The sequence below is a fragment of the Crotalus tigris genome, unplaced genomic scaffold, assembly GCF_016545835.1.
Source record: "Crotalus tigris isolate CLP2741 ecotype Arizona unplaced genomic scaffold, ASM1654583v1 scf7180000023606.2106662, whole genome shotgun sequence".
In the NCBI taxonomy this organism is placed as follows: Eukaryota; Metazoa; Chordata; class Lepidosauria; order Squamata; family Viperidae; genus Crotalus; species Crotalus tigris.
The window spans coordinates 675,016-689,507 of record NW_024100074.1 but is presented as its reverse complement, the minus strand read 5'-3'; the positions used below and the strand labels follow the sequence as shown (position 1 = coordinate 689,507).

Sequence of the window (14,492 nt, the reverse complement as noted above, 5' to 3'; positions counted from 1 at the left end):
GGAATCAGCTTGGCGATTCGCCTCCCCAGATATGTGTTCTGCACTGATGGACTCCAGGTTGGACTCTGCCCACAGACCCAATGCCAGGGCCTCCTGCATGAGGGACCAAGATCTGGTCCCTCCCTGCCTGTTGACATGGGCCTTGGCCGCAACGTTGTCCGTCATGATCAGGATGTGTTTCTCTGTACTATGTTGGAGAATTGTCGAAGTGCCAGGTGTACTGCCCTGAGTTCCAGCCAATTTATGTTGTGTGTGAGATCGGACTGGGACCATTGACTCTGTGCCATGTGTGTCTGTATGTGTGCGCCCATCCTAACAGACTGGCGTCTGTGGTCAGGATGAGTCTGTGAGGCTTCTTGAAGAGTGACCCCTTGTGAATGGCTGCCTCCAGATGTAAGATCCGAGTGGTTGGAGTGGTGTGGCTCTTTTTGAAATTCACGGAGAAGCTGTGCCTCTGGAGTGTTTCTATTGTGGCCTGTAAGTCTAATTGGGCAGAACGGAATGAACTGGACTGGATAATTATGTCATCCAGGTAGCATTGCACTCATACCGGCATCAATCTTGAGATGAGCCACTAATACAGCCAGTAGTTTTGTGAACACCCGAGGAGCCGAAGATAGGCCGAAGGGCAGAGCGTTGTACTCGGCCTTGCTTGCGTGTCTTGAGGATGGATACTAAATGAAGTGGTCTGGGGGAATGGATCTGAATTCTAGAGCTAGACCGAATCTTATCGTCTCCCTTACCCAGGTATCGGTGGTGGTGACCTCCTAGGTGTCGCTGAACAGAGCTCAGCGACTGCCTATAGGAGGATCCGATTTGGCGTCACTTAGACTTCCTGTATGGGCGACCCCCAGCTCCTCTGAAGGGATGCTTAGATTGGGACTGACCCCTGGTTCCTGAACTTTGGCGGTCCTGTTGGCGATTTTGTCTGGGGGAAAAGGATCGGGAACCTCTGGGCCAGTCCCAGGACTGCCCTGATCGAAAGGGCTGTCTCCATTCCCAAGAACTTCCGGCACGAAAGGACTGCCTGTGAAATTCTTGTTGGGGTTTCCTATCCGCCTTCTTAGAAGGGTGAGCCAAGGTCTTTTGTTTGTCTTTCCCTTCTATTAGATATGGTTCCAGGACCGGGCCGAACAAATGAGTACCACTGTAGGTGTCTGTAGCTAGATGCCACCTTGACTTAAGGTCAGCCCTCCACTGTTTGAGCCACAACAATCTGCGTGATGCTACCATGGCCGCTATAGATCTAGCGGAATACTTGGTTGAGTGAAGGGATGCATCTGCCATATATTCCGCTGCAGCTACCAGCTTACCTAAGGTCTGTTGTGCACACACCTGATCCGGAGGAATTAGAGCCTGTAACTCACAAAGCCACATAATGGAAGTCCTCGCGAAAAAGGACGAGGATGTTGCAGCCTTGATTGCCCAGGCTGAGGCCTGATGAACTCTGCAGAGGGAAAACTTGAACATTTTATCCTCCGCCTTGAGAGCTCCGCCATATCTCCAGGAATCGTGGATGTGGAGAACAGTGAGGTTAAGGGAGTGTCTACTGTAGGCACCTCTAGGAGGGAAGAAAATGTAGATGAGACATTAAACCAGTGGTTCTCAACCTTTTTAATGCCGCGACCCCCAACCAGTCATACGTCAAGGACTACTCCACCAGTCGTAAGTCGAGGACTACTCAACTGGTCCAGCACCGTTTGCAGAATGGGACTTTTGGTGGGCTCAGCAGGGCAGAGACAGCCTGGACAATTCCTATTGGCTTTTGAAAGCAATAGAATTAGACTCTATTCAAGAGAGTATATTCTATTGGCTTTCAAAAGCCAATAGAATAAAAGGGAGTAGCACAGCTAAGGAAAAGGGGAAAAAATGGCGGACTGCGTTGTTTGGCGACCCCCGTGAAATGGTCGTTCAACCCCAAATGGGATCCCGACCCACAGGTTGAGAACCACTGCATTAAACAGTTTCTTTTCTGTACTATTAGGCGGAGGTAGTGTGGCCAAGAAGTCCACTGCTTCTCCACCGTAGTGTGGAAAACAGCTGGGCAAGGAACCTGTTTTTCCTCCACAACCTGTATCGCAAAAAAAGGATTAGACTTCTGTGCAGTGGAGGTAGACGGTTTAGGCTCCTGCTCTGTAACCAAATTGGCCGTGGTGCAGGCCTTTAACAATAGTGACCTAAATAGAGAAGGATCAAAAAGACCCGATGTTGGGGTCGGATCCGGTGCCACCTCTTCATCCTCAGACATAGGGATGTCAGTTGTCTCCAGGTCCACAGACTTAGCCTCACCTAGCTGAGATGAAGTCTCAGAAATACCCGAGCCCGCTGACTGGATATGCCCAGTGCGACCTACGGACAAGGGTGGAGGATGCGGTAACTGTGGACACCCCTGTGCCATGGAAGATGACATAAATTGATCAAAGGCCTGGTGCATAAAGGTCTGGAACTGTTGTGCCCATAAGGTTCGCTCTGCTGAACCAACACCAGCCGCAGTGGCCTGAGGAGCCTGTGGAATGATGGTAGCAGACGGAACAGAAGGATCAGAATGAGGAGGTGAAGAAATAGGAGGAGGGAGACCGACCTGTTCAGTTCCCCCTTGAGGAGACCAAGCTCGGGGAGCCTGATAAGACAGCACCAGTAGAGGCTCAAATGGTGAATTATCCAGCGAAGCAGGGGGAACCACTTCCGTTTCGCTGGATCTGAGCCATTGAACTTTGGAGAATTCTCTCTCCAGTGCCAGATGTCTCTTCTCTCTATCCTAAAGACCTATTTTGAATTAGCCTAACTGAGGAGCTACAAAAATTGTGTCCTACTGAGCTGAGACTAAGACAAAACTGGGAAAGGACCGCCCAAGGGAGGCGTGGCTAAAGTTTGGTCTTAGTCTAAACTGAGCAGGAAGGTTTTGATTACCCATTGGTGGATGCTACATCTATCATGCTGGAAAACAAGATGGAACACTTTCAGGGCTATGAATTCAAGTATGCAAATAGCATGGATTTAGGTATTTTGCACCAGTATTATCATTATGCAAATGACATACAGTATTTAATTCCTGCCACTTGTGCAATTATACTATAATGTATTGATATCATGTGCCATTTCACAGATGTCAATGGGTACTATTTTCATCTTTCCACAAAATCGCATTGACTAGTCTTATATCTCAATACATTATTTATTTTGGATATATATTTCCATTTTATAGTTATGGATGCAAATGTGATGCCTTCTCCTGGTAAATAATCCTGAATACTGGCAGTGTAGAGGATATTGAACTAAAATGACTCCTATTCTGCATTGGTGTAAAGTATTTTGGTATATTCTTAATACGTTTTATGCTAGCTGAAGGTTTTATTTTCTAGCACCTAATTTAGCCTGTTCCAATCTGGTGCTTTCCAGGAGTGCCTGAATTACATTTTTTGGGCATTCCTAGCCTACAAGGCAATCCTGATTAGAAAATTTGGAATTGCAATATATCTGTAGATCAACAAATTGATCTACTGTATGTTTACATAGGATTATAATATTATCAGCCAACCAAAACGAATTACAAGCAATCTAAATTGTTACACCATCATGTTTAGGTTTTTTGTTGCTGTTGTTGTTCTTTTCACAAGTTCATTTCCAGATGACACCATTTAGATAAATTTGGCTAATTTTGAAAAAGATAGCAGAAATAATCTTGATTAGTACTTGCATGGGAGAAACCACAAAATCCAAAGGCTGTTAATTATACCAGAAGTCAAAATTGTATTTTAGAAAAAAAAAGCATTGGAAAATCATTCTGATATTGCTGCTTAATAATCTATGACAAATTTAGAGAAACAACTTTTTTTATTCAGAAAATGTGATTGCAAAACTGTAACTGTTTAAAAAAAAAATCTATGCATTGCCCATACATTTTTGTATCTAACAAGATGATTTCAGGTACATTCTGATTCAACCTTCTCCAGTCTGGTTCCTCCAGATGTATTTTCGATATGAATTACTTCCAGCAATTATCACCCAATATGGCTGAATGGCAAATTATACAGATTTTTACTCTCCCCATAGATGTTCCTGGATAAAATTTTTATATTTAAATTATATTCCCTGAGAGGAATACTGTATAAAGTTTAGCCAAAGCCACCATATCCTGTGGTATGAAATGAATGCTGCCAGCAAGAAAAGTATCATGAAAAATACCAATGAAACAGTATCCTAGACTGAACATGTCAGCAGCTTTTCTTTAAATAGATATATTGGACCAGAGTTACGATCATCACTGCTGATCATATGCATAAGAATTGTTGTCTAACACATCTGGGTAGAAAACTATAGTCCTTCAATATGGTTTTAAGATGTAAAATTGTTCAAATATAGAAGATATACTTACTAGCAATAGTACCTGACCACCACACCATATCAGTTAAATATGAAGTCCCTGGATAGGTGAAAAATCAAAAAATGGATCATCAGTTTAAGTTATATTTTATAGGTACAATTTTCTATAGCTTCAACAATATGTTAACTTTACTACTACCCCGCCTTACAGAGTTATTTAACTGAAGTGCATGAACCAATGCAAATATTTGTTGTATAACCATGAGTATATAACCATAATTAGTATTACTTTTTATTGTTTGCTTCTAGTGAAGATAATCAGTCATGTCCCTGGTATGGTTATTAGTAATCCAACTCTTAAGAAAATAGATATGAACTTAGTTTATCCTTGCCCTAAATCACATGATTGGGATTAAAGTATTTTCAAAACCACAAAATAATTTTTAAAATTGTTCTTAAGGATCACTATTGAGGCTCATTAAATGAGACATGGATATAAACATATATTTACCTATGCCTTCAATATTCATGCAAAAGCCGAATTTGAACTGTTTAAAAATGCATAGATATTTTGTTTCTTATAGAATGTAACATAATCTTTACACCTGTTTCTAAAATTTGAAATATTTTTTGTAATCTTAGTAGGTCTTTTCAATAGATAATCTGTTCTCATCTTCTACAGTAAGGGGCCAGTTCATTGTCCCTCAGACTGGTGGGGGGCCAGACTATAATTTGAAAAAAAATAATGATTATAGAACAGTGATGGCGAACCTTTTAGAGACCGAGTGCCCAAACTGTAACCCAAAACCCACTTATATATCGTTGGGTGCTGGATGGGCATGGCCCATTGGGTTGGCGTGGCTGTGGTGGTAATGGCAGACTGGGTGGGACTAAAAAGTTCAATCAATTCCAACTTTGTGAGATCTTTTTTTTCCCATGAGAAGTTGAAATTGATTGATTGAACCTTTTTTTTTTTTTTGCACATGGCGGTGGAGGCCTAAAGCGAAAAGGTTTTATAAAACTGAGCTGAAGGCCCAGAACTGGGGCACTTGTGGCAAGCATGCCATAGGATCGCCACCACGGTTATAGAACAATGTAAAATCAAGTATAAAATGAAAAAATGAAACAAGAAAAATGATTGGTTAATTATTTGAATGAATTTTTAAATGAAGAAAATATACAACATTTCCAGTGAATCCACACTTTTTGGGGGGGAATGTAACTGCTAGTTTTTCCACAAATAGTTTTTGAGTTGTGGGAAGAGTTCCTCCCTCATTTGTTTAATGAGTATGTCCAATATTACTTCAAATGCTTTCATATCACAGATGAGCTTCCCCTTTCCTTGAAGTTGCACATTGAAACTGTTAGTAGCTCTGTTACATCTGTCAGAAACACAAGATGCCATTTCCATTCAGCATTTCTTGCAGATGTCTCATGACCCAAACTAGGTAACATCAGCAATACCAGAAGAGAGCGGGGTTTGTGGAATGGAGGAGGATAATAATAATAATAGTAGTAGTAGTAGTAGTAGTAGTAGTAAAGTTGGAAAGGATCTTGGAGGTCATCTAGTCCAACCCCCTACTCAGGCAGGAAACCCTATACCATTTCGGACAAATGGTTGTCCAGTCTCTTCTTAAAAGCCTCCAGTGTTGGAGCATTCATCGCTTCTGGAGGCACGTTGTGCCACTGATTAATTGTTCTGTCAGGAAGTTTCTCCTTAGTTCTAGGTTGCTTCTGTCCTTGCTTAGTTTCCACCTGTTGCTTCTTGTCCTGCCTTCAGGCGCCTTGGAAAATAGCTTGACACCCTCTTCTTTGTGGCAGCCGCTGAGATATTGGAACACTGCGAAGAGGAGAAGGACGGCGGCTGTGGAGTCCTGGGTGCTCTCTGAGCTTGGTGACTTTCTTGCAGACATCTCATGACCCAAACTAAGGTAACATCAACAGTGCCAGAAGAGAGAGGATTTGTGGAGTGAAGGAGAAGAAGAGAAGAGGAGGAGGGCAGTTGTGAGTTCCTTGGTCATCTCTGAGCTTCATGGCTTTCTTGTAGACATCTCATGACCCAAACTAGGTAACATCATCAGTTCATTTATTAACCCACTTTAGATTCTGAAATGTCTGCAAGAAAACCACCATCCTCAGAGACCCTCCCCCAAGGACCCTTCATTTTAACCCTGAGCCAGAAATATTCTCCTTGATTGGCATTCTGGACCGTCTCAGGGCAGAATAACTGCCTGGCAGTGGAGGCTGGAGCTCGTGTTCCGTAGCACCTAGCAAGGGACCCGCCTCAGAAGAAGCAGAAGCAATGACATCGTCATTGCCCGGTTTGACTGCCCTAAATGAGGCCGAGGCTGCAAGTGAGGCCTAAACCTCTCAGCCTGGCCCTGAGGTAAAAACGCAAAGAGACGAGAGGAGGAGAGGAAGGGGGCATGGCTGAAGCACGAGCACGCACTTGGGCGTACAAGGGAGAAACTGGGAAAAAAATATCTCTCACCAACTCGCCATCCCGCCATTGGCTGGGCCTCTCGCCACCATCCACCCACCCTCACCTTGCAATTGGACAGCTTGCCCAGGAGGTTGAGGCAGGCTGGATAAAAAGACAAGGCGGGCCATAATTTAAGGACCCCTATTCTACAGAAATGAAGAGAAATGGTAATGGAGATGAATCTTCCACAAGCACATCTGCCTAACTGCTGGTTTGTGCCTCAGTCTCTGCATAGTACAGAAAATACTGGAAGGTATTTTGGAAAGCACAAACAATTATTTCCAAGCTGGTGCTGCCTATTCAGAACCCAACTTCCACCTTTTATCCAAAATTTGCATTGTTAGGATTTCAGTATATGAGCAGTTAAAACAGCAGATTGTAAGTATTCAATAAGGAAAAGTATGAAGCCCAATATGAATGTGAACTAATGTGAATAGCTGAATGTCTACAGAGATTCTCAGTCATCCAGGTCATGGTTGTCTCAAAGATATTTTTTCCAAAGGCAACTGGACTATGGGTTTTTTTTCCCTTGAAGAAGAAGAAGAAAAAAATTTGCTTCTCATCCAAGAAGCTTCATCAGTTCTGATTATGTGAATGTGAATGGCTAGCTCTTCTTTGTAAAATTGACATTGTTAACGTTGGACTAATCTATTTCCCCCCTCTATCAAGACAATAGGACAAGAAATCATCCAATGGATGGAGAGTTAAAACATACAGTAGAATGTATTTGTTCACTTATTGGATGGTTAATTTGAAAAATGAGTGAACCCCACATTTGCGCTACCGTCATGGTGTCATGCTATCGTCGCTGCAAGCGCAACATTCCCACTTGTGCTAGCATCATGGCATTGTGCAAATGCTAGTGTCACCCGAGCTTCGTGCAGGTGCTCGTGGCCCCATTTGCATCATGCACACAATCACAGCCCCATTTGGGCACGCACGGCTCCGTTTCCGCATGCACATGCTCGCACGTGTAAAGATGCCTCCACTCCCCGCACCCCAGGCCACCAACCCAGAAAGGTTGGGTACCCCTGTTTTAAGTCTTGAAGACTCAATGTGTATGAAGGGTTTGAGGAACCCTGCCTCTGTATTTCAAATGCAAAGTAATAACAGGGTGTGAGTGGGTGTTTCCATGTTCTGTTTACAAAGTCCAGGCAAACCTGAGTGGCCACTTTGGTAAACAAAATGCTGGATTAAATTTCAATCCAGTAAATTCTTATGTTATTGCTAGTCTCCGAATTATATTTCTTTTTTTAAAAAGCTGTCAAAACCTGATGCATAGCAATTATTACTCTCATAATCTTTAAAAGAAAACAAAACAATGATAAGTGAACCAAATAGGCTCTTTAAAAACCCAATCCTACTTTTTTGTTTCAAATTGTTTACACAGAGCAAAAGTGGAACATGAATTTATCACAAGTGATTGTGGAAAATGCAAACTAGATATGCTAGATCAGGGGTCCCCAACCTTTCTGGTTTGACAGCCTGGGGTGGGGGGTGGAGGCACCTTTATGCATGTGAGCACGCACCTATACGAATGGGATTATGCATGCACGAACAGTGCCGTGATTGCACACGTGACGCAAACAGGGCCACAAGCGCCCATGCGATGCTCGGGCAACGCTAGCCCCATGCAATGCCGCAATGCTAGTGCAAGTGGGGATGTTGTGCTTGCAGAGACAATAGCGCCGGCATGACACCACGATGCTACCATGAATGGGGGCTGTACTCATGACAACGCTAGCACCCGCTCAATACTTATGGCATTGCTAGCGCCTGTGCGACGCCACGATGCTTGGGCAAGTGGGGTGTGTGTTCATGGCAACACTAGTGCCTGTCCGATGCTCACGGCATTGCTAGCGTACGCTCGACACAATGCTGGCGCAAGTGGGGGGTGCAAGCGCACACATGCACGTGCATTGGTCAGCCACTCAGGCAGCCCAGTGGCCAAGAGACCACAGCCTGGTAGTGGGCCGTGGACCACAGGTTGGTGACCCCAGTGCTAGATGAGTAGAGAATACTGCCAGCTGGTCAGCATGAGCTCCAAATAATTAGCTACTTGTATAAATCAAATACAATGGATTCCTGAAGCAAACAATCAAATAGATTTTTCTTTTACAAACAATAATACTTTTCTGGTTTTAAATTGCTATTTGATATTTCTATGCTAACTGAATTATTCCTATATCTTACGATAGGGGGGATTTTCAAGGATAAAATACTTGAAAACCAATCAGTTACAACTTTATATTGCCCAGTGTGCTTGATATTGTATCTATATATAATGCCATTAATTAATTTTTTGGAAATAACACACACACATCAGCAAGAATTAACGAAGCAGTAACAGCAGAGATGCTGCTGCATATGTGGTTATAATTTGATATTGGTCTTCTATCCCAGGGCTTTCATCTTTTTCACCCATTGCACCACTTTTAGGATAAGGCAATATCCCAGTACCACCAGTCACCCAGCAAGGTGTCAAAAACTTGACCCCCCCAAAAAGGAAAAAATGATAAAGTACAGGCAGTCTTCGACTTACAACAATTTGTTTAGTGACTGTTCGAAGTTACAACGGCACTGAAAAAAGCAAATTATGACCATTTTTCACACTTAATGCTGTTGCAGCATCCTCAGGGTCGTGTAATTTACATTCGGATGCTTGGCAACCGATTTATACTTATTACGGTCACAGTGTCCGAGGGTCATGTGATCACCTTCTGCAACTTTTTGAAAAGCGAAAGTAATGGCCAGGGGGGTGTAGCCAGCTAATCACTCAGGTTGCAGGGTGCCTGTGGGGGATGTGGGTGGGGATGTGGAGGGATCTGTGAGTCTCTGGTGGAGGGGGGTGGGACAGGCATGGGCATCTTCCTTTCCTCCCTCTCTCCCTCCTACCATCCCTTCCTTCCTCCTTTCCTTCCTTTCTTCCTTCCCTCCCTCTTTGTCCCTTCCTCCTTCCCTCCCTCCCTTCCATTATCCCTCCCTTCCTTTCCTTCCTCCTCTCTTTGTCCCTTCCTCCCATTGTCCAGCACTATGGGAGCGGGGAGGGCATAAACAAGCCCGGAGGAGGCAATTGGAGTTTGGCCACTGCCACTGTTGCTGAGCCAGATGGCTGTGTGATGGCAGCTGCTGCAGTTCCTGCCCGCTGCTTCTCCCTGGCTGCTTCCTCTGAAAAGGAGCTGCGGTTGCGCTCGGTGCAGCTGGGAGCCCAGCACAGCCACTGTTCTTCCACAGGAGGAGGAGAGTGCAGGCAGCGGAGGAGCATATGGGGGTGGGGAAAGAGCTGCGGCTGCTGGACTCCCTCTGGTGCATTGCGCGCAGCTGCAGAAAAGAGCAGGGAAGCGGCTCATTCATTGCTGCAGCTGCAGCCCGGAGCCACGCACAGCCCTGGGCATTTCTTTTATGAGCACGGCGGAGCCTCAGCACTAGGTTGGACCCTGGGAGCTCCTCAGCACTGAGCCAAAATGCAGCTGCAGCAGCTCCAGCCCCTCCCTGGGTGCAAAGGGGTGCTTTTTGGGCTCCAGCCCCATCGCTGCACTGACCTGCGGGTGAAAACGGGCCTTGCTCTCCAGATGAGAGCTGAGCCCAGTGACCGGAGGGCAGCCATGAGAGCGGTGGGAAGGGCGGGCAGGGCCTTGCTGGAGAGGGCCCCACGCCCTCTAACGGTGGTCGGAGCAACGACGTGCAACTGCCAATTCTGCCCTGCTCAGTTGCCATTCTTATTCCCCCCCTCCCAAAAGGTGGTGCTGTAAACTTTACAGCTTTGTGCAAGCGAGATGAGCAGGAACACGAGATCAGCATTTCTGAGCACACGCCAATTCGCGCCCCTGCCCATCTCGTTTGCCGACGCCCACAATCTGCCCGGCTTCCCATCTGCCTGCTTTGCTCAGCTCCTCCTCCCCCCCCCCCGCGCCCGCTGTTAATCCTTCTGCCACCATGCAGGGTAAGGTTGGCGCCCCTGCCCCCACCCAGATGCCCTTGCTTCCCCCAAGCATTTTTTTACTCACCTGCTTTCAGCTGCACTCCCTTTCTCCTTTTGCTTCTCTGCCTTCGCCACGTGTTTGTGGGTAAAAAAGAAAAAAAGTTCCATGAGATTTTCTAACTTCTCGCGAGAAGTTAGAAAGTCTCATGGAACTTTTTTTTTTGTCTCACAAACACATGAAGGCTGAGAAGGACAGGATAAAGGGAATGCTGCTGAAAGCAGGTAAGTAAAAAAATGCTTGGGGGAGGTGAGGGCATCGTGGGGGGGGGACCCAAGCAGTGCATCGCACAGCTCCAGCGGAATCTCCACTGAAGACTGCTTGAGGCTGCTGCTATCCCCAAGGCCACCGCCAATCAGCTGGAGCTGCGCACTTTGATCCTGGCCTCTCAGTAGGACCCAGGCAATGTGCAGTTCCAGGCAATGTGCAGTTCCAGCTGACTTTACCACAAGCCTGTGCAGCGCTGCTGCCACTTCACCTCATCCCCTTTTACACTTTTTTTTTACATTTTTACATTGTTTTTCAACCCGTCCTACGCATACCGCCAGTTGAAAAACCCTGTTCTATCCCATCTCATTTTCCTAGAAAAGTCATATAATTGCTTAACTGCAAGATAAGCACTAAACTGGGTTTAGATTGCATGCTGGAGATGGTTAAAAGTTATTTAGTTCACATAACTGGCCAGCTCTACATTGTTCGCGTCAAAGGTGCCTGTGGGGGCCTGGGCAGGAGTGGGACAGATCTGAGGGTCTCTGGCAGAAGGGGGTGGGACGGGGGCAAGCGCCAAGGCATGGTCCATTTCTTCATTCCTCACAAAGGGTGACACCTCCCCAGCATGCACCCAGGGGGCGGGGCCAACACGGCAGGGGCTGGTTCCTTGCTGTTTCTACACGGCCTTGTGGAGCTAAGACTGAATGTGTTTCAGCATAGATGGCCATCACAAAATTGAACATTGGCTCCAGGCCGGCCTGGGTCAGGGCCAAGGCAGCGGGAGCCGTTTCCCTTACTGTTTCCAGAATGGCTTCGCGGGCCACATGAAACCACTTTGCGGGCAGCATCCAACCCCCAGGGCCTTGTGTTTGACATATCTGTTGTAAAGTCTACTGTAGAGTAGGACTGCTCTGGCATGCAGAACTTAATGGCCTTGTAACAAAATTGGGCATAGACTAAATGCAAGTATTCCCCCAAAGACCAGTTTGGCATGCAAGTGTTTATATTAGAAATTCAACTATCACCTTTCTGTCTATATCTGATTTCAGAATATAGCAGAATTTAGGCATTCCTACAAGAATATATAGTCCTTTCTCAGTGAATGAGAAAAAAGGCCCATTAACAGAAATATAGTTAAATGTGGATTTGGGGGCCTGCATGTTTGCTATATTGAGGATTCATAATGATCATTACCAAAGGTCAAAGAACAGTGCAAATGGCTAGAGCCCTTTGGGAGTAACGGATGAATTCTGTGTATTTTGCTAATACAAAGTCCTCTATGTGCCACTTAGCAAACCATTTCTGAAACTATGATCAGATCTACATAATGTATTATGATATGGTATACCATTGTTTTTGTTTAGTGTTTTATAAGAATCTAGATTATAAACATAGTTTAAATTACAGGAAGGTACAATCCAGGTAAATGTCTTCATAATATGTGCAATGTGAAAATGGAATCAATTATTCTAGAGAGGTGATGGGTTTCCATTTATTAGATGTATTCACACAGAAACTGGGTAACCTTTTGCCTAGCATGTTTTCTTTTGTATTCCTGAATGGATTAGATCTGACATTCTAAACCAATGTTTCTCAAAGTTGGCAACTTTAAATATGTGAACTTCAACTCCCAGAATTCCCCAGCTAGCATGATCTTAAAAGTTGCCTTGAAAAACACTGGTGTAAATGGTCTTGTCCAAGCTCAGTGATTCCATAAGAAATTCCTTGGTATTAATTTGTTTTTAAAAAAACATAAATTCAGATTATAAATGCAAATTACAAGCTTAAACTGAACCAATAATATGCTGTAGCATCTGCTGGAATAAGGGACAAATAGCATTCGAAATCTTGAAAAGGCTGCCTGAACCCCTGGCCCCTGACATTTGAAAGATTTTATTTAGCATTCATGCTCAGTTATAATCCTTTTGCAAATCAAGTGCCTACATTCATAATGCAGACATAAAAGCACTGACTTTTGAAAAAGTACAGATATTATTACAGACTTGAAGAAGAAAACAATAAAGGGGGTGTGGCTGGATTGGAGAGCTGAAGGGTTAGCCGTCGTGGTGGTGACCCAAATCGGAGGAGTATTGCAAGGTGTATTCGCAATGGTCATTCTAAATACTTATGTCTGATACTGCCTAAAACTAACGATAATGCCTTGGATCGAAACAATCTGTTTTAAAGCAGCCTTCCCCAATTTAGCGCCAGTACTGGGAATTCTGGGAGTTGTAGTCCGACACCCCTGGAAGCATTGTGTTGATCGGGAAAGGCCGTCTCGAGGCCTGGATTTGGTAAATATTTTGATTAATCGCTCCCTGAGGATGACCTCCGTGTAGGGTAGCAGGGGCTCCAGGAAAGGCGGCGCACGAAAGCCGGGGTGGGCTCGGCGAAGTGGGAGACCACGCAGAGGATGCTAGCTGTTGCAAAGACAGCAGAGTGTTTCTGCTGCAGCCCGAAGCATAGAAAGGGACGGGGACCAGGGGGCCCTACCTCGTCCTCTTGCCCGCACGATTCCTTTTTTCTGCAGCACGAACGTGGAGCCATTGACCAGGCTGGACACCACAGCCACGCTCAAGCCCAAAGAGACCGCAGCGGGACCGGGATTCGGCGAGCCTCCATCTCCTGGAGCCGCTGCTGCGCCGACAGCCATCCTCATGCCCGGGCGGCAGTGCCAGCACCAAGGACGCCCAGCTGCTCGGCCAACCTTTTTTTCTCCTCTTTCTCCTAAGCCGGCCAGCAACCAGTAGCGACTCTGCGGGATCCGCCCTGAACCACAAACTCCTCCCCCAGCGCTACTTGCTATTGCTGCTGCTCCTGCTTGCTCGCCGCTGCTGATGGTGCTGTGATCTCAGTGCCCTCTGGCACCACCACTCAATAAAACCGAGGGGTCTTTGCCCTGACAGCCAAGGGAAGTGGAAGGAGAACAGAGAGCGGGCAGAGGACCCTCTCTCTACTCTCGGCAGCCCCTCGCAAGATCAGGCTGGTCAGAAAACGGCGCGACGATGCGAGTAAGTGGCCCGCACTCTGACCATGACATCATGGCCTTGCACCATGAAGTCATGTTCACGCAGGCTGGTGGTGTCAGTCAGAATACGGAGCTTAGAATATTGTTATGGGCTGGAACCGTTGGTCTTTTAGCGCAAAACAATCTTCACACGCAAATTACGGGGACCTTTATGATTTAAATGCTCAATTCTATCCAGACTTTACTCCTCCAGACAGCAGGTCCCGTGAAAATGAGGCTTTCTTCCAGGAAACAGTTTAATAATTGTAGAAAAAGAACGAAAGGCGTCCAAAAACTCGTTAAGCCAAAAGACTTTTATTCTGCTTCAGCTTCAAATCACAAGGTCAAAAGAGTTTTCCCTGAGCCAGTGAAGAGAAAATATTCCAGGGAATCAATGCATCGTCTTGCCTAAGATATATTCTACTGATCTTAAATATTAAGGTGACCAACTTTTTTACAACAAAAAGGAGGACACGAATAAATTGAAGAA

General features: G+C 45.4%; 1 protein-coding gene across 1 annotated transcript in view; it reads right to left on the bottom strand.

The window, feature by feature from the left end:
• Positions 1–14,492, bottom strand: part of NIPA1 (NIPA magnesium transporter 1) — a 23,236-nt gene extending 8,744 nt beyond the window's left edge. The window contains exons 1-2 of the mRNA XM_039319627.1: positions 13,489–14,492; positions 4,376–4,423 (exon numbers count right to left, since the gene is read on the bottom strand). Coding sequence (XP_039175561.1) covers positions 4,376–4,423; positions 13,489–13,654 — 214 coding nt within the window. The 5' untranslated portion in view covers positions 13,655–14,492. The remainder of the gene's footprint in view (positions 1–4,375; positions 4,424–13,488) is intronic.